Below are 20,483 nucleotides of genomic sequence, written 5' to 3'. Positions count from 1 at the left end.
GGATTTTTTTTTATAGTTATATGATAATTTGGCTGTCAGGCTCTGGAAATAAGCATATAAATTAGCATTATTTAACTGATATAATTTTTTTCTTCAGCTTACCATGGATACAGTCCTATGATGGAATGCCCACAAGGCTACAATAGGATCAATGCTACATTTTGTCAAGGTATGATAGTGTCCACAATTGATTGTATTTGTGTATTTGTTTTCTGTGACAGATTCTTTGATATTTATGACTTACATGAATGAATCCAGTTTATTGATTTGTATTTGAGAAAAAATGTTGAGGCTACTTTTAACTCTTTCCAAATATTGGCAACTGTATAGCATGTTTTTTTGCCTCCAGGGCAAAAATCTTTTAAAACTTTTACTTATAGTTTAATTTTCTTTGATGATGTATAAAGATGATTTCATAAGGATCCATTTACTTTGCTCTTCAGTATAAAGAAGACTGTTCTGTCAGTTTTTTTGCTGAACAGTGAATCTGTACACTTAGTTAAATCAGAGGAAACTAGCAATATAGAATAATTTTTATAATCATGGAAGTTTAGAGTAATCAGAGAAAAATCCTTTTGGACTTAGAGGTTAGACACAACAGTACTGAGAAAAACCAGACAGTGTCCCTGGCAAGATGAAGATTATAAGCATGTGTACCTGGCTGCTGTGTAAAGCAGTGACCCACATACTTCCAGGTTGTGCATAGTGCAGGTGAGGATGTGTGGAGTTTGACAGTGTATAAGTTGTGTTACTCCAAGATTAGACTGTATTATTTCTTAGCTGTAAACATTCATGGCTAGGCTTTGTGAATGCAGATTTGGGAAGGGCTCTACCCACATTTGCTACAAGCACGCTGGTGGCTAAAAAGGCCAATGCAAGATAGACAAGATCGGTTGCAAAAAAGCACGGCAGAAAGACTCCTTGGATGGTATTGGCAAGACATGATTCTTTCTGCGTTGTCTTTTCTCTTTGATGGTTATCCTGTGCATGTTCTCAAAGGAAGCAGCAGCATTATATATAGTGTGTCCAGACCTCCCGACTGGAGGCCAGAGTAGACCAGCGATGGAGATCAATATGACCAAGGCTGAGATGTTGCTTCAGGGAGTCCTTGTATCTCCTCTTCGGGGCTCCTCTCTTGTGGTGGCTGGTGGCAAGTTCACCATAGAGCAGGATCTTAGGGAGGTGGTGGTCCTTCATCCTTGAGACGTGTCCTGCCCAACGCAGCTGTGTTCTCAGTAACATGGCCTCAATACTTGTAACTGCTGCCTGTTCTAGAACAGATGTATTGGTCACATAGTCTGACCAGTGGATGTTTAGGATTGTACGGAGACAGTGTTGATGGAAGCATTCTAGGAGACGCAGGTGGTGGTGGTAAATGACCCATGATTCGGACCCATATAAGAGAGTAGACAGCACTATGGCTCTGTAAACACTGAACTTTGTACTTTTCTTCAGGTGTTTATTTTGCCAGACTCTTTTATGGAGTCTTCCAAAAGCTCTATATGCCTTTGCTAACCTGTTGTCTATCTCTCCGTCTTGGCTGTAGACACTGAAGTTATCAAAACATATAGGGTTGTGGGATCTGCATGATCATGAAGCTACAAAGAAAGGCTTGGGACATTTACATTCTCCTGGCCTATGGCATCTCTCTCTGATGAAGCTGAAGAGATACCCATAGGCATATGGTTGTTCTTTCTGTGTATCTTTGAGCACTGGACAGAGGTGCCAGGTGAGGATGTAGGAAAAACCTTAATTGCTTGTCTGACTTGTTTGACACAGCACAAGCAAACAAGAAGGAGGTCTGAGAAGATGTGAGCAGTCTTGCAATGGTACTCTGGAGAGAGATTTGGGAAATAAGGGAAAAATGAGTTCAAGTGAGACTGATATTGCTGTGGTCAGGTTTGTTAATCATTGTTGATACAGTAAGGGTAAAAGAGGTCCCAACAAAGAGTAGTGGTGGTGGAGAGCAGGATAAAATGAAAGAGTAACTGATGTTAAAGGATATTTGTAGGCATTTTGGACATAAAGTTAATCTTATTTAACTGAAAACTTTCACTTAACATTCTGATGAGGGAATGTACAATAACCAGTTGCATAAAGAAATCATTTACCAACCAAAATAATAAAGTTCCTAGAGCATTAAACACAAACATCATGCTGTTTCACTGCTGAGGGAGATCTGAGCTGCTATCTGCAAGTGTAGCCACCTGAGCCGATCTGCTGCTCTGGCCTCTACCTAGTGGCTTACCAGCTTGCAGGGTAGGAGCATTTGGAAGACTGCAAGAGAAAATTGAGGTGGGTCAAAATAGTAAAAACTGAATGGAAGAGAGCTACCAATTGCATCTCAGGAGCTCGCTCCCTGCTCTGCAGTGAAAAACCATAGGGTCTTCCTAATAAATAAAAGGAGTGGGGAGATGTTGATCGTAACTTACTAATGAGAACTGAAAAGTGAAAAGGTGAAGGAGGTGAGTGTGAGTCATAAATGGGCCACCTTTTCATGCCTCAAATTAAACACACAGGTGGTGTGTATATTTCAGCAAGATGTTTCCAGCTATTGTCTCATTCTGCATATTATTTGTGAGGTTTTTCGGAGTCTGCAAAAGAGATGTATTCTAACTTTGAGCACAGAAAGTGTCTAGAAGATGCCGTGATGCCATCATGGCATCTCTCTGAGCATGATCCAGGAGAGAAGGGAGCTTTTGGTACCTTCAGTAGTTGATCACAAACCCCACACAATGGTTTCCTAGACAGCAGCAACCCAGCAGGCATTTGAAGGCGTGTAGGGCATTCAGTTTGTTTCACGAGATTGTAGGTGTTGGCAAATCTTATTCCATGGAAACTAAGATTCTTAGTCAGTGTCTACAGATGGTTAAAAATTGTCTGGTACTTGTGGAAGGTTGTCTGTAGTAGGCCAGGAAATTGTTTCATTGAGCAGTGACAGGCTGATAAGGGAGGGAGAACATATGTCTCTGGGTAGGAGCATTTGAGGGAACTAAGTACTGCCATGGTAGTGTACAGAAACAGATCCATACCTGGTAGGCTAGTCATTGTTTTTTGCACTGGATTTTGATAGATTTTCCCCTGACACATTTTTGTACCACATAACTAACACTGCAAGAAATATGAGGCTTTAAAATAGTTTGTTTTATACTGCTGTCATTATCCCAGAAGAGAGCAAGCTGTAAACTCTAAATATAACTTGTAGTTGATACATGGGAATTTATAATCTAGAGTTTAAGCATCAAATGGGAGTAGGATTATCTCACCAGGAAGTAGGCTGTTGATGAATTGAGGATGGACACAATCTCTTAACTTTCTGGAGAGGGCAGAGGTGGTGGCTGTTGGAGGTTTCCCCTATTGCCTTATCAAGGCTTGGATGGCTCCTCTGTGATTTGCTCACCAGCACGCTCCAAAAAGGGGGTACAAAAAAGGAAGGAACTGGGAGAAGAAATACCCATGAAACAAAGCATGATGGAATTTAGTACTGTTGAAGTAAGTAACAAGATTACCATTTTCTTTCAGCAGGTCATGATTTTGACCTCTGTTTGAATTTTCTTCAGGAAAGCTAGCTTCATTCGTGAAAGCTGCTGTCAGGGTGCATTTCAGTCCTGAAGTGGTTAATAGCATGTGCTTTTCGATGGGGGCAGCTGAAAGTGTCCTCTTAGTTTATCTGAAGCAGAAATGCTTTTCTAGGAGCAAAGAGGACAGGACTAATGCAAAAAGAGCTGTCCATATCACTAACACAGAGCAAAGCTACAGCAGTAGATGTTGAGAGAAAATTGTTTAAGCTGCTGTCATGGGAGTATTCATATTCTTTCAATGATCTTTACAATTATATTGAAAGGGAGTGGAACAGCATGTCTATATGGAAGTGTACATTTTAATTAGATTATTCTTTACTGAAAGGGTATGCATGCTGTGTCCATGCTCAGAAAGGGCCAGGGTTGCCAGACAAAATAGTAATGGGGATATATTTCTGAATCCGTGCCTCCAGCTTAAGGAGATTGTTGTTTTCACCTAAATATTGTCCAGCTTTCACTGCCTTTGAAAATCAGGCCTAAAAGTCTAATTAACCTTTTGTTCTACACTGGTTTTGCAGTCAAAAGCCTACAAAGGCTTCATAAACTAAGAAGTATTAGTGTGATTAATAACCAGATCCTGATTTCTTTCCTTTCAAGTGAGTGAACTAATATAATGAAACATTCTTCTCTCTAATGTGTAAGTAGGACAACAAAGACCCATCTGTGGGTATGTTAATTTGAACAATTTAGTGTAATTGCTATTAAGAAAGCTCTTTTCCCCCTCAGTAATTATCTTTTCAATTGGGTGATTTATTGCATGTACACACATGGATACCCTAAGGCTGTCATTAGAGCCAAAATACAGCTTATCAGAGTTGCAACTTCTTTGTCAGAATCCACATGCAGTGTTAATTTCTGGTTCCCTGCTTTGAATTATACTACTGTTTCCTTACTCTCTAATGGTTTTCTTGGAAAACTGAAGTAGAATGAAAAAAACAGCTGGTGAAAAGGTTGGATTCATTTTTCAGGAAACTAGCATATTGCCAGTAGAGCACTTTAGAAATCTTATCTTAAAGAACTGGAAAAATACCTGGACACTTGTTGTTTTACACTGAAGTAAAAAGTGCATGGAAGTTCATGGAAAGTCCCTATATTCTTAAAATAAAATGTGTATGAGCTTGTAGAAACTAGTACTTGTATGTTGATGGATCAAATTCTATAGTCATGTGCTCTGGGGACTTAAAGCTCTTTTCCCTTGGCTTCATCATGATTTAAGATAAATTTTGAGGGTATATTCTGCTCTCCTACATTTGTCCCTAAAATACAGTAATAAATTTGTTTTCTCTGCACGTTGTATATTTATTTTACTACTTTAAAGTAATAGAAGAACTTAGCTTTGTAAGAAATGGTTTTTATGTTACTTAGCTACTAAGTCAACAACCGTCTTTCAAAAGAAGTTCTTTTATGATGATCGTACTGAGAAATAAATGTATCTCCAGAAACTGGGCTGGGTTGCTGTTTGGACATTGATTATGTGTTTGAGAAGTGTGGATCTGCAAACTTGTGTTCCAGTAAATTCCACGCAAAAGCACAAAATGAGTTGGACCGATTTCTCCTGCTGCTGTTATGTTAGCTCACAGAAATCAATGGGTCATTTCTTAGAATAAGCAGCTGTTTTTTCTGTAATTTTAGAAAATATTGCAATAGATTAATTAACAATGAAACCTTGTTTTTTGTTTCTTTTGCCCCTTGTTCTCACTAATCATGTTATTATTGAAACAATCAACTATAATGGAGGCAGAAAAATCTGGATTATTATATGTTTCTTAGAACAGAGGATATTTATAGTGGTTAACAATGTACCTATAGTGGAACCAGTTGGAACAGTGTTTTCTGTGGTGTTAATAGGTAATTGATTGTAATTGATTTTCATAAAGAGAATAAAAGCTGATTACCGTATGTTGAGTCAGTTTGGAGATCATTCAGTCAGATGGCACTCCCAGTGAAGCCTAGCATATAGTACCAGAATGAGCAAAATTTTCATGAGTAATGTAAATTATATATTCCAGTCTAAATTTGCAACCTAATTTATTGTGCATATTAAAGCACTTACTGCATTAAAACATCTATCCAGGCAGATATTTACTCAATAACATTTAATGACTGACCACTAGGTCAGTTTTAACTAAGAAGTTGCCCAGTACTGTGGCAAATTAGTATATAATTGATCTAGAAGACTTGCTTTGCTTAAATGCAGCAAAGTGTCTTAAGTGTGCGTGGGTCTTATTGAAAAGCAACTTGCTCATTTTACATCATAAGGAGACTACTATTTTCTGTTCAGTTTTATTGCTTAGTAATTTAACCAAAGTTGATTGGTTTTTGATAAACGTAGAGACTGAATTTCAGAGCTAAATGCAGAAGTCCCCTTCAGAAATTTACCTTTCCACAGTGCTCAGGGCTGGAATCACTGTCTCAAACTGTTGAGATTGCTTGTGTCCTTTGGCACCAGACACTTGAGACAGAGGGGGTGAGACGGGCTGCAGTACTTTGTAGCCACAGGTTTATTCTGAATATTTCAGTGAAGCTACCAAGGCTGTGGTGGTTTGACTAGAAGTTCCTGCTTCTACAACTTCCCATTCTTGGTCCAAAATTCGTAAGAACCTTCTGGATATCATGACAGTCCTAGCTGGAAGCTGTTGCATATTTACTTTTTATACCTTGTCATATGTTTTCTTAAAAATGGTGAAATTAAACATTGTTTTCTTCTTTTAGTGCATGTAATGTGACTTTGAAAATCTGAAATGTTCATTGTCTTTTGAGTTGAATTTATTCATGTAATCAAAAATCACCTCAAATTTGTAACACAGAAAACTCAATGATACAAGTGAGATCTATTCTTTCAAAAGACATATTTTTTTTAATTAATACTAAATCACTTCTTAGCGTTCTTCAGCCTTATTTATGAAAATTTCAAATGCATTTTGTTTACTTCAACATAAAATAGTTATAAACTCAAACCCTGGTCCAATTTTGATAGTGGAATTTACCATTTCAAAGTTACCAGTGCTCCAGAAAACAAAATTCACCACATTATTTACGTGAACGGTAGCAATAGTTTCTTTCAAAAAACAAATTACAGACTGTTTTTGCTTGCATTTGCATTGTTCGAAATTCTTGCTGTGACCCCTGACTTTTCTGAATTTGTAGACTGTTTTTCTTGAGTAAAAATGTTTTCTTTAAAATGAATAGATACGTTTAAATAATGTAAAGTCAGAAGATTTCAGCTTTGACCAAAACACATTAATAAACTTGTATGTTCAGTTCTAGAATTTTAAGATAATACTTAATGCTCCAAGCTGTGATGATTTTGATGAGCATAAATTCAATGTGCTATGCCTGGAAATGAAAGAACGGATTTAATTTTATAGAAATGTTTCAAATTCTTGTATGTCTGTGACCAAATATGGGCATCGCTCACTCTTCAAAAAGGGACTTAATCCATGTGTCCAAATGACCTACAAGGCTGAAGGCAGAGAAGACAGTTTTACACCACCTTAGTGTTTCTGCATTAGTCCAACTGGGCCTGGGTGGTCTGAAGAGCTGTTATAATGGTTAACACAGCCAAAACATAGTGAACTTCTCTTCCTAAATAGTCTTACAGCTGGAAGCTGCCAAAAGGAAACACTACAGAGCTGATATGCCAACCATCAGCTTTCGTAGGGTGCTCTGTAGCAAAAAATTCTTTGCTGATCAACAAGTGCTTCTGCAACACTTTGCTTGGCTGTAGTTGGCATCAAGCTCTTCGCATTGTCTTGGCCTGTCAATGTGTAGAAGAGCAGTAGGCTGTGAAGATTACTTGTTTAAATGAACATCTTACATTGCTCTCATCGTCCTCCTTCACTTCAGTTTGGTTTTGGAGGAGGGGGTTTGTTGTTTTTTGGGTTTTTTTTTAAAGTCCATGGATATTACTGTGTTCAAAGTCACGCTCTCCACATGAGCAGACAAGCATTCAGTTAGGAAATAGTTGTTTTAGCTTGCTTTTTTCCCCAGGAAATTCAGTGGCAGTGAGTCATTAACACATTTCATTTTCTGAGAGCAGGCTGACCTGACACCCAGAAGACCTATAAAAATGTGTGGGAAGGTATCAAACACTAACTGTTCTTGTTAAGAGAGACCGTTTTAAGTTCTTCTTAGTGGGAAAGATTGTGGGATAGATTAGCAGCAGTTTGGTTACAGCACCTGGGTTATTTGAAGCTGGGAGCACTGTGGTGGCTCTGGAGGGGAGTGTGGTGGCTGACCTCACCATATATCAAGCTGTGTGCTTAGAAAAGAATATAGGAGGAGCTGAGACACAGCAGACTCATCTGTACAGTGCTGCAGCATCACTGTCAAGACCTTGGTTATGGCAACGCTTCTGTGAATTTGGATGAACTCATGAGAGCAGAGTCAACCAACAGGGCTGCTGGGATGGCTTGTGGCTTCCCCTGCCATTACCACAGACTGAAAATATGAGTCAAACTTTTGTGGAGATGGACTACCAAACCGAGGAGCACAGTATGCCATGGAACAGTTCCATGTGTTTGGCATGTATAATATAGAAGAATAACAGCAAAGGGTCAGGCTGGCAGTCAGTGCAGAATGACAATGCTTCTTTCATGCCAGCGGGTTTATACTCATTTATTACCATTGAGAAAGGTCAAGTCATTCCCATTATCAAACATCAACTATTACAAAATCAATGCTTTATTTATTAGTTCTTTATAAATAATGATGCCTAGCATGAGAATTTATTGCGTAGCCATGCAAAGTGCTGTGTGGAATATCTCCTTGCTTAAGCTCTTTTTCTTCTGTCTCACTAACGCAGAGGCTTTTTACTGAGGAAACTTCATTATTCTGCTTTTCTCAAAAACTGAAAGTCAATATTGAATTGGTCTTTGGAAAGCTTTATTTATGTGTGTATGGTTTTATAGTACTGCTACATAGCCCCATAGTATTTTCTCTGTGTATATGAAGGTGTTTAATCAAATCACTTCTCAAGAGTGTCATCAGTTCATACTTCGGCACAACAAAAGATTATTCAGATGTTTTTCTCTAGTTAGTACAATGGAACAAATGAATTCTCATTCCTATACTTATATTTTATGTCCATATACAAGAAATAGAGGGCTGAAAAGAAAAAAAATCTGTTAATCTTGAATCAGATTTCTTTTCCAGCTGCCTGAACAAGTTGATTCCAGTGCAATTTGCATAGCTGGGCAGGCTGGCAAGCGGTAGCAAACGTTTTGGATAGGTGGCCTTTTACCACAGTCTGAAATGAAGTGAAGTAGGTAGTAAATCTGGAAGGGATTTTTTTTCCACCCAAGTTGTTAAATAACCACTATTCTTACATATACATTTGTTTCTTTTGAAAATGTGAGGGGTTGGGATTTTTTATGGCTTGTTTCTGAGGAATCCCTAGATAGGCTTGTGTAATTCAGCATAGAGCATCAGCTCAGTAATTCTATGAGCTCATTAAGAAGATGTGACTTGGAAAAGAGGCGTTAAAATACACTATAATTAAATTATGCTGAGGCATCAGAACATGCACAATGAAGTTAACTTTAAAAAGTGCACAAATTTAGAAAGAGGAATATCTGTATCGGGGACTCTGAAAGGAATGTTCACTGGTATTTAGCTATTTACACATGAGCTGGAACTTAAATATAGTGGCGCCCATATTAAATAGCAATAACAGAGCACATGTGGATTGCGTGTTGTATTTTTAAGTACTAGACGTACAAACTCAGTTTGTCTGCAAAGAGATTAAATACAGAGGCAATAATGACAGCATCTGTGAATATTTCCTGCAAAATAATTGAATCATTTGGAAAGAAAGATGCCTGTGTATTCATGAATTATAGGAAGATCCCATTTACCCGCAAATCAGCCACTTCAATAAATAATGCCACGAAACCTTCACTATTAGTAGGCAAAACTCTAGAAAAAGATTCTTCCAGTCTCACCAAGTGTGTCTCCTATGTTCCCGTGCCAGTTTTCCTCAGCAATGACATGAAATACAGTTCAGATCTGTAAAAACATGCATAATTTCTGTTTAGATTATATTCAAATTAAATTTACCCAAAAGTTCACAATTACAGTTTAAGCTATGTTAAAAAAAATCATTATAAAATCCAAATACCACAGTTTATCTAGTAGGTATTCAAGATTATTCAACTAGTTGAAGTCTTTAATCTGTAACTAGAATTTTGTACCTCCTAATGTTTCACTGTAAATATATTTATATGTATATGGATTTCAGTTCAGTAGCTAAGTTATTCAAAGTTGAACAACTGGTTGAGAATTACAACAACATAGTTCTACAAACATAAAATATATCTGTGTTTTTGCAGGATTTTGCTTTCTGTTTTTAGCATGCCTATATACTTTTAGTATTCAAATATTAAAGTTTATCCATATATAGATTTTTAACATTCCTTAAAATTAAGGTGGATTCAAACAGAGTAAAATTATCATCTAATAAGTGCATCATCAATAATTTTAAACATTAAAAATATAAATGCACTTATACTATTCTATATAATTACTTACCTTGCTTAAATACACGTAGAATGGTAGAATTATTCTCCTAGCTAGAATGGGAAAGTGCCAGATTTTTCATGATCACATATATTCAACGAGCAATGTATTTTAATGGTTAACAAATGAGATTTAGTCTTTCCTTGAAAATTAGAGCTATAAAATCCAAGTCAAATTTACATTATTTAAAATAAGTTGTCTTCTATGCTGATTAAAAACTTAAATCCTGTTTTCACTCTACAAAGAATTTCTGCTAATTCTATATGGATTTATATTCCAGAAAAAGTGACCAAAAAAGTGATATGTTACATATGTCACCTGGGAGATATCTGCCATTTTTTCCCATTAGTATAGGTTAATTTTCCTGTAAATAAAAATGTACACTTTGAATTTGGAAAGGGAAAAAGTTGTTTAAAAATGTCTGGTTATTACAGTGTAGGAAGCAAAGCAATTCTTTTCATTATATGTACCAATTTCTCCCATGTTTTTTCTCTTCCTCCAAAATCTTTATGTACTTTTTGCCTGTGTGTATATAATTTTGTATTTGTGTAGTTTTGTTGAGGATTTTTATTTTTCAATGAACCCAGATATCAAAATTTCCTGTATTCAAAGTAAAGGATACAAGGATACAGTCTCTTCCTCTGACTTATTTCCGACAACAGAGACAGTGCTCATCAAAGCAAGTAGAATTGTTTTATGGTTTAGCATTTGAGGACCAAATCATCCATGGGTGAAAAATTCAGTAGGGGGTTCTTGAGTGTTCCAGTATTTGCTTTGTATTAGCTTCTAGGTATTTCACAGTCTTCTCTTTCATCAGGTCTTTGTTGTGCCTGATTTTTGAAAGTAGAGGGTTAGTAATACTTCCTTTCCTCCTGACAACTTTACAGCAGCATCAGTGTGTTTCTATTTAGGGATATTTCAATAATATCTGTAGTTTGCTAACTATTAAGATTTAAGTTCATTCCTTGTTATACTCACAAATTATAATGGTATTGGAAAAATTGTGATCTTCCTTTTGGGATCAACTGGAACTTTGTAGATGCCTTCAATCATATTCTGAGATTTCAAGACAAAAGGAAGAACCTAGTCTGACTGAGAAACGGAAGAAACTTCAAGAAAAAATTTCAAGTGCATCAGAAAAAGTCTAGCTTAATAAATATTCTGTATTAGTGTAGTCTTTAAATAAGATACTCCTGTGCTTAAATGGGATATAATCCTGCTCAAAGGTTGGATGAGACAAAAGATAGGCTGCTGTAGGAGAATATTTCAGATGTTTTTTGTGCTCTTTTCTTATACCATTCTCCTTTTTTAATAATCCACTCCCTCTGAGGTTAGAAAGTCATGTAGTCTGGGAATTTCACTTGAAAATTCCTTTGAGGCAAAGCTGATCCTTTGTAATTCATGTGGTTTCCATCACATTTCGTCCTAAGTTGTAGTATATAAATTATCGCTCTGTCACACATAGCTAAGTGCATAGAAGAGAAGTTTATCCAGGTGGTGTCAAGATACTATATTAGGTATAGCACTGGAAGAGCTGAGGGATAAGCTGAACACTAAGTATTTGGAAAAAAATGCAGCTGGTATAATAACTGCTAGTGTCTGCTGTACTGTGCACTCCTGTGTAGTGGGACAAGTAGCCAAACTTGTGGAGAAAAATTAAGAAAAAACGTTCTTTCTATAGGTTTCCAAAAGCAAACTCCAGCACATCTGTCATATTTTGTATATTCCACTTCTTACCCTCATTGATTGTGTTGCATTAGGCAGCCGTATACAACAAGGTGAAATAAAATGGTGATGGTTTTATAAGAGCCAAGAGGAAAGATAATAAATATTGTATATTTTAGATAAAATGATCACTGATACCTGATTTTCAAGGAGCTAGCAGGAATATCTGACTTCCACTTGAGGTTTGCCCAGCAAATTAGGCATTTTTTCCTAGCCTTAAGGATAGGGAGGGAAGTCTTGTGTAAAAATAATACACATAAACATTTTTAAGTAGGTGTATTTCAATGTACTCTCTCAATTTTTCTGCAAGAGGAGACATGGAAATTTATGATAGAGGTAATTATGGATTAGATGGGCTTTTATTTTTATTTTTATTATTATTTTAAGGTTTTGTTTATGAGTCCGAGCTATGTTGTTGCTCTCCCCTGAAATAAAATCCTGGCTGACTTAGTTAGAGATGGTATCCAGATGATTGTCAGGCAGGTCCTGTTCTAAGAGTAAGTGAATTACAGATGCAACCCCAAGTATGATACAGGCTTGAGGTCCAATGCTTGTGTCGTGGGAGAATGATTCAGTGAGACCCTGAAAGGGACACTTGTGTGGGTGGCCTCATAACAGCAAGCTTTATCAAAGTAGTGTCAGTTGTTGCAAAGTTGTGTTCCCACAGATACATGTTTTTTCATGTCACATGTGTTCTGTGCTTCCTGAAGCATATTCTTGTTATCAAGACAGTAAGCTCTTTAGACTAGAGATGATACTTTTGCGCTGTGCTTCTTCCAGCACAATGAACTTTTGAGCAATGTTGAATACAAATACTAATAAAAACTGCAGTAAATGTATTAAGCAATGTTCCACCCTGCATAAAATATATACTACATCGCTTTAAATTTGTCTCTGTGAACATTCTTGTGAGCTGTGTTTGGCTGCACAAGCAATCATCTAGTCAGGAAAAGAGGGGTTGATAAGCCAGCCAAAGTGTATTTGTTTTTTTTAATTCGAAGTATTCAAGAATGATGTATAAATGTAATTTTGTTTCTGTTATGTTCTCAGCAGTGTTTTAAAAGGTTATAAATCAAATGTCAGTATGGGAAAAAGTGTTGATTAGAGTGTTAACTTGTAACAGTCCTCCTATACTTATTTTTTTAAAAAAGGTAACTAAAGAGAAGTATTAATACATGTTTCAGCATCTGATTATTTTCAATTTTCCCACAGATATCAATGAGTGTCAGCTACAGGGAGTATGCCCTAATGGTGAGTGCTTGAATACCATGGGCAGTTATAGATGTACCTGCAAAATGGGATTTGTGCCAGATCCTACCCTCTCAAGATGCATACGTAAGTAATGGTGCTAAGCTAACAGATACTTAGTTGCATTTTAGATGAAGATTTATTTGACCAGGCCTAACTCTTCTAATCTGTCACCTTTTATTTGCTGTCCCCACCTCATCTTCTCAGTTTATTCACTTTATGTAGTCAGTCTCAGTGCTCATGCCTCTTTTCTGTCTCTTGTCCTGGAAACGTTGGTTTCCACTAGTGGCTGCCCAAGACCTTGGCTATGTTTCCCTGGCTTGTCACAAAAAACCTTCAAGGCCACATCCAGCCTCCTCATACATTCAGTCTTTCTCAGTAGTTTGGAGTTCTCCTTCCCACATATTTTTTTCCTCCCATCTCTGCTACTTCCCCAGCCAAAATCATCTTTGTGTCCTGCTCTCCCCTCTTCCACCTCTGCAGCTTTGATCTGAGTAGTTTCCATTACTAAACATTTAGCCCAGGTTGATATTTGGCACATTTTCCTTCTCATTAAAAAGGATTAAAAATTAATAAAGAATTAGGAAAAAGTTATGAACAGCATGAATGCAAATATTTGCCTGTACTCGTCAGCTTTTACTTTGAGATCAGCTACCTCTGTGAGAAGAAAAGATGGTGTAGTGAAAAATTAAAATTTTTCACTTTACGTTTTCTGCAAAGAATATGTACAAGTGAAAAATAGCTAATCTCCTAAGCTCCTTCTCTGAGTTGTCTTCATATTTATAAAATATGGTCTTGAGATACAGGTGAATTCTTTCCTTTTTTTTTTTTTCCCAGCATAATTATCCAATGCTACTAGTTAATGACACTCAATTACTGAGAATGTTTCATAGCAGTTTGGAGAACTTCATATCACTTTTCAGTTGAACACCAGAAAAAAAGGAGTTGGTTGTTAGTTTTTGCTTTTGCTTTTATGTGTCATGTTGAAAATCAGGTAGTCTTTGTATTTTTAAGTGAACAAATTACCCAAAACTGTTAACCATATGTTAATTTGGATGCATAAATTAGAAAGCTGGATGGGTCTTAGCTTTCTCATACTAGTCATAGCTTTTGGCCTTTGGCTCTTCCACATTAAAACTAAGTGTAACAAAATGTAAATATGTAATTGTCTCTTTTATAAAAAAAGTGTCATGTATGATACTTAATGCTTTTGCAGTCTCACTGACATAACCTACTTCTGGATGAATGTTCTAGTGGGTATGTAGCTTGACACAACTGTGTAATGCCAATGGTTGAGCTACAGCAACTGGACTTGTGGACAAGTGAGATAGCCGATTCTAACTCTATTGTGGCAGCATGGCAACTTGGGAATTATTTTTTTTTCTTTAAAATACTTATCCTTGGTCTAGGATGAGTTTGAATTCAGGAGTGTTTGATGCAAAATAAGATTTTTTGTGTGTGTGTGTTGTGATTCTTGTTTGAGATAGGTGTTTGAAGTAAAACTTCTGCAGACAGTAATATTAATCCATTTAACCGGTGTTGGAAATCTCATGGTGTTTCTCTATTTTTCTTTTTGCCTGAATAGTAGCATCCTCTCTTTCACTTTCATTGCAGCTGATAATCCTGTAGTTGCTGAAGAGAAAGGACCCTGCTACCGGTTTGTCAGTGCAGGAAAGCAATGCATGCATCCTCTTTCTGTTCAGCTCAGCAAGCAGCTTTGCTGTTGCAGCGTCGGCAAAGCCTGGGGCCCACACTGTGAGAAGTGTCCACTTCCAGGAACAGGTAAGAACATCCTATTAAAAATACAGACTCTTCCCCCCACCCTACGTTCGTTATGCATGCTTTAAAAAACCCTCCACACTATGTATTATAGATATAGGGAAATTAACCCAAAATCTAGTTAATACTCCTCAGTTATTAAAGGCTCTGGTAAAAGGATGGCGGCTTTTGAGAGTTAGGTTACAGAACAACGTGGCTTGTAGTTTATGTTACAGTTAGTAGGATATACATGGTAGTATCTCTCTCACCTTGCTCCATGTCTTTACCATCCATTTTGAGAATTGTGCTAAGGATGGTGTTGCCTTCTTAACAATAAAAACTTGTAGTTAAACATTTCTTATCAACTTTCACTTAAACAATTCCTTACTTGTTACATAAAGCTCATTTGTATTATGAGTTCCCTTGGAGTTCTGCTGTTTTTAAAGTATATAAGGATTCTGAAAATACCAGCTTGTTTGGTCACGACCCTCATTTAGGCTGCTTATAGTTTAAGATACCACATATTGTAGATACTGATTGCTGCTTTTAAGTACTTTCTATTCCCCAGTTTTGCTTAAAACTTAAATGTCCATGGATTCTTTGGTATATATTAATTTCATTTTATCTTTTTGTCCAAATGTATGATCAAATTAATCTTCTTTGAAAACATAATTGCTTGTTGCAATATACATGATGTCCAGCATCTTCAGTATTTTTAGCATAGGTATTTGTAATGGCAATCCACTGTGCTTACTTGAATTTTCTGCTGCAGATGTCACTGCCACGATACAGGTCATGTACTTCTTTGAAATATTTTAGAATGATTTACATTGTCAAAAACAGCTAGCTGCTTTGTGAAATCCACAGCTAGCATTAGAGACGTGATGAGAGCAGCAGATTCCCTACTTTTTTTAAGCTGGACTTACAGAAATTAAAATGACCAACATTTTAGAGCATTTCAATTGATTTTTAAAGCCACTGTTTCCTGCATGACCGTTGGGTCACTAGATCACTGAGCAGGATTTTAAAACTCCAGTCACTTACAGATAAATAATATTTCTATGGATTTTAATGGAGAAAAAATATATTCTCATGAGATGACTCACAATTTAAATGCAGGCGCTTTACATGTATGACAATATTGCATGAGGCTTCCTGCCCAATTATGTATGTTATGGAGCAGAGAATATATCCTTTTGTTGACTGCTCTCTAGTCACAAGAAATACGTTGAATATCATATGGAATTGGTTGTGTCAGTGATTTTTTTTTTCCTTAATGAAAAGACTTCGGAGAGAAAATGTGTGAGTAGAAAATTCTGATGAGCTTTTCCCATTTAATGATTACTTTCATGATTTAAAAACATGTTCCTTTCTGTAACAGGTTAAATTCATAATGTTTCAGAGTTTTCTATGAAAAATGTGTGAAAGTGGGATACTCCAGAATGGGGTAATGTATTTACTGCAGCATCCCATGTTAATTTAAAAGTCATGATCTCACTCCCTGATAGCTTCTAAAATATTCTTATAGAGTAAATCATCTTCTAAAGAAACAAACACTGAGACCAGATGTGTATGGCCAGGTTTTGAGAGCACTTGTCAGAGCTGTGGTAGAATAAGGTTCACTTTTCTATTTTGCATTTGAAAGAATATGACCTGAGGCAAGTTCACCTAAAACCTGAGTATGCATCTGAAGGGACAGACATCAAATTTTCTCTGTCTTCCTCCTTTGATCAGAATTCCCACCCTCATTTGGGCATTTTTGTAGAAGGTTTTGATATTAGCATATCCCAACAAAAAGTATTTCATCATTCTGGATCCATTGAATTTAATCAGTTTGTTGAACCTTCATGTTTTCTATTACTTAGACACTATGAGAACCCATTATACAATTACTGCATACTGCAATTTCATGTATAATTTAATGAATTCATCTGTGGAGTACCTATAGGTAGTACTTCGTGGTTTTATTTTAAATGCTAATTCATTTTAAAATCCTGATATGTTCAAAGCAGAATTTGTGAACTTACTTAGCCATGCCCCACTCCACACATCTCTTACGAAGCTGTAAGAAATCACATTGGGCACATGGAAGACTAAATGTTCAGTATTTCATCCCATAAAGTGTCGCTTAACCTAGAGTAATAAGGACAATGAAGCACTGCCCCCTCAAGACTCCTTAAGATCTCCCTGTCCCTGAGAGGAGCAAAGCTATTATCTTTGGTGGGGAGGAAGACTGACCTGGATTTCTTTTACATTTTGATCTTCCAGTAGGACTGCAAACCCTGATATTTATGTAGAGCAGCTGCAGAGATCAGAGCAGGTGCTGCTGCCTGACTTTCATTACTTTTCTCTGTAGCAGCTTCATAAATGAGATTATTTCCCCTCTCTTTCACCGGTGATTTGGCTTTTTTGTGATCACAAACTTGTTTTTATCCAGCCTTTTTCAATTCAGTGGAATTTGGATCAGGGCTGGTATGAGACCTCTCATGTAGTCAGATGGGATCCTGTGAATCAATGTTTTTACTGGTTGATAGTCTTCTGCTCCTCTAGTACAAGGGTGATGAGCTTTTTTCCTTTGGTTTCTGCAAAAAAAAGAATGATAGCAATAATGATCTTCATTCCTTATGCAATAAAGATGATAATGACAATTTGCATATTTAAATTAATACTCGGAAAGAATATATTGTTTGAAGGGGATTAATACCAAAAAAAATATGATATAATGATAGATTAAGCATAACTGAAGAAAGATGGTAAACTGGAGTGGAAACCTCCCAGAAAAAACAGCCAGAACATTCTTTTGGGAGAATGCTCAGTCATATTAGCATGCAATGCATAGCTTGTCTATAAGTAGTTTTTTGTAAAAATGTATATACAATATGAGTTGAAATTTATTAGTGGTAGTCATTATATTTTCCACTATGTCAACATATTGCACTTTTAGACTCCTAAAAGGAATATTTTCCCATCCCAAATCTAGCTGCTTTTAAGGAAATCTGCCCTGGTGGAATGGGTTATACGGTTTCTGGCCCTCACAGAAACAAGCTATATCATCACCCAGCAGTTAGAGTACAGCCACCTGTCATTGGCAAGACCCCGATTACTCAACCTGTTGCTAAAGGTACTTCTCCTCCACCTCTCCCAGCAAAGGAAGAGCCAGTGGAGGCACTGACCTTCTCACAGAAAAGTGAGACTGAGATGGCTGTGCAAGAAGGTGAGAGTGGGAAAATTTAGTCTTTCTATGTTTCTGTGCATGTGTCTTCAATGGTATGTTTCTTTGAGTAGTAGCTGCATACAGTGCAGGACAGAGAGGCATCACTTCCCACAGCAGAGCGTTCCATGTCGTGGAGTGTATTGCATTACATGATTTACTTCTGAAATTTTAGGTCCTACAAGATGCTGAGAACACCATGAAGAGAGAGACTGCTTTAATCTCATTAATTTTTATGATAAGAAACAGTACATATATGTTGCAAGACTTTTAAAAAATATTTATAAATAAAATTATATATCGATAAATTAAAAAAGGCAAATTGCAAGGGAAAATAAGAACTTATATGAAATTCCTACTGCTCCTTCCCAGAAAAAAAAAGTCACTTTAGTGAAGGAAAAGAACTCCAAACCATTCTTGCTTGCTTAAAGAAAAGGCAAAATTTAAAACTTGATTTTTTTTTACAATAAATCCTTGCAAATTTGTTAATGATAAATTATATATCATTATTATATTAATTTACCTTGGAAATATTTCCAGATGTTGATATTCCTTTGAAGGAATTGAAAAAGTTGAATCAGTGAGTTAATAACCTGTGAGTTTGTCAGATTGTTTTCTAAGGAAACGGGTAAACAATTGAGAAACCTACAAGGCAGCTGAATACTGAGTAAATAAGTATTGGACAGTGTGTAGAATCTTATTCTGGTTCAGGTTAATTTGTACACTTGCTTCAGGAACATTACTTCAAGTTTGCACTGTGTTGGAATGAAGTTAGAGCCTGAAATTTTTTTGCGATGGCAACAACCACCTTCAAATGTGATAAAATACATAAGTAAATGTTTTTGTGAAAACTGATTAATTTTCCTTTTTCTTTCTGGTTTTAGTGGCAACTGCAGCTCCTGATCAGGTAAAACGTGATGTAATTTATCTAGGAATTAAAATGCAGACCATGTGTACAAGATATGATACGGATAACTCTGAAAGGATTTAGGATTTGTGATGAACAAACAACTCACTGTGGACTTACTATGCAAACCCTGAGGCAAAAAGAGCTCATGTTATTATTATATACAACAGGCAGGTAGTGAGGTACAGGAAAGAGATTACTTTAACCTATCTTAAAGGCATTTGGTGGAGGGTCTAGTATATATTGTTCTGTCCCATTCTGGAGACTGTATTTTAAAGAGGATAATGAAAAATGCAGGCAATATGAAGAAAAGACACAGATACTGACAGTTAGAGAAAATGAATCAGAGAGAAATAGTGTGAAGCTTTGAGAAGCATTTGTGAGAACTGCTTATGAGACTTGTATTAGTGCCTAAGCTGGTTTTTTTAGGGTTCCTGTGTATTCAGTGGAGAAGAGCGAGTGTATATGTGTTAAGTCCTCCATTCTGGAGGTTTCAGGTTCTCTATGCTGAAGATAATGGGATTTGTTGTGAATAGCTGCAACTGTACTTCATTTATTTTCCTAAAGATTTACAAGCATCTAACATTTCTATGAAAATAAGATGATTGGTGCAACAGATAAGAGAGAACCTTTCACAGTGGTCAGAGACTTAGATGTGATTGTATACTTTTCTGTGGTGCTGAACTGCAATTAAATGCTACTCTAAGTGAATAAAGACCAGAGAATGAGCGAATTATGGAGGGACAAAGCCAAAGAAGCTCCGTGAAATGGCTGCTTCAAATAAAATCAATGTTAAATTGTATGCTATTGTATAAACAGAGTATTCGAAGTTCTTTCAGGTTTAAATTGGTGGTGATTAATGATCTGCTCTCAAAAGCCACTCATGAGAATGTTAGCAGTTTCTCAAGCCAGGAGTTTGTAGATTGTTATGATAGATGAATTAAGGGAATGTTTTCAGAATGTTATTTTTTTAATCATTCTTCCAGGAATTAGCTTCCCTTGATCAAGAAAAGCAGCCTTATCTAGAGCCTGGGCAGCCTCAGCTTTCTCCTGGAATTTCAACAATTAACCTACATCCACAGTTTCCAGGTAACTTATTTTGACTTTTCTTTCAGTATGAGAGAGTGCTTACAGTTCTTCAAAGAATGGTGAAGTAGCAATTGTAATAGAGGTTAATGAAAAATTGATTGAAGCTTCAGAAGCAATTTCTCCATTATAAAAAAAATAAATCATGGAAGAAGAAGTGGGAAGAATGGAATAGAGGTTGGTATTGGCTAGGTGACTTGTTAGGTGACAAAGACAAATTTTAAGCAAAAGTGATATCTTGGATTATGTACATGAGAATTTCAGTGTCAGCAGAGGTGAAACCTTATACCCCTTTCAAGGGGAAACTGTAGTTAGGTGCCTCCTCATAGATTTATGCTTAACTTTTGCTGCAAAAGTTTTATGACTATGTTTGCTTTCTTTAGCACCTCGGGGGTTTTTTTCACAAGCAGCAGAATGATGAGAAACCAAATTATACCGGTTTTTTTCTACT

At 36.5% G+C, this 20,483-nt stretch overlaps 1 protein-coding gene across 1 annotated transcript in view; it reads left to right on the top strand.

The window, feature by feature from the left end:
- LTBP1 (latent transforming growth factor beta binding protein 1) overlaps positions 1 to 20,483 on the top strand; it is a 190,371-nt gene that overhangs the window by 106,515 nt on the left and 63,373 nt on the right. The window contains exons 8-13 of the mRNA XM_018085320.2: positions 98 to 169; positions 13,035 to 13,157; positions 14,685 to 14,852; positions 17,809 to 18,042; positions 18,924 to 18,946; positions 19,933 to 20,035. Of these exons, the coding sequence (XP_017940809.2) occupies positions 98 to 169; positions 13,035 to 13,157; positions 14,685 to 14,852; positions 17,809 to 18,042; positions 18,924 to 18,946; positions 19,933 to 20,035 (723 nt within the window). The remainder of the gene's footprint in view (positions 1 to 97; positions 170 to 13,034; positions 13,158 to 14,684; positions 14,853 to 17,808; positions 18,043 to 18,923; positions 18,947 to 19,932; positions 20,036 to 20,483) is intronic.

The sequence above is a fragment of the Manacus vitellinus genome, unplaced genomic scaffold (assembly GCF_001715985.3).
Source record: "Manacus vitellinus isolate BGI_N305 unplaced genomic scaffold, ASM171598v3 scaffold_8_pilon, whole genome shotgun sequence".
In the NCBI taxonomy this organism is placed as follows: Eukaryota; Metazoa; Chordata; class Aves; order Passeriformes; family Pipridae; genus Manacus; species Manacus vitellinus.
Note: the sequence above shows the minus strand (reverse complement) of the source record. Positions and strands in the feature narration are given on the sequence as shown.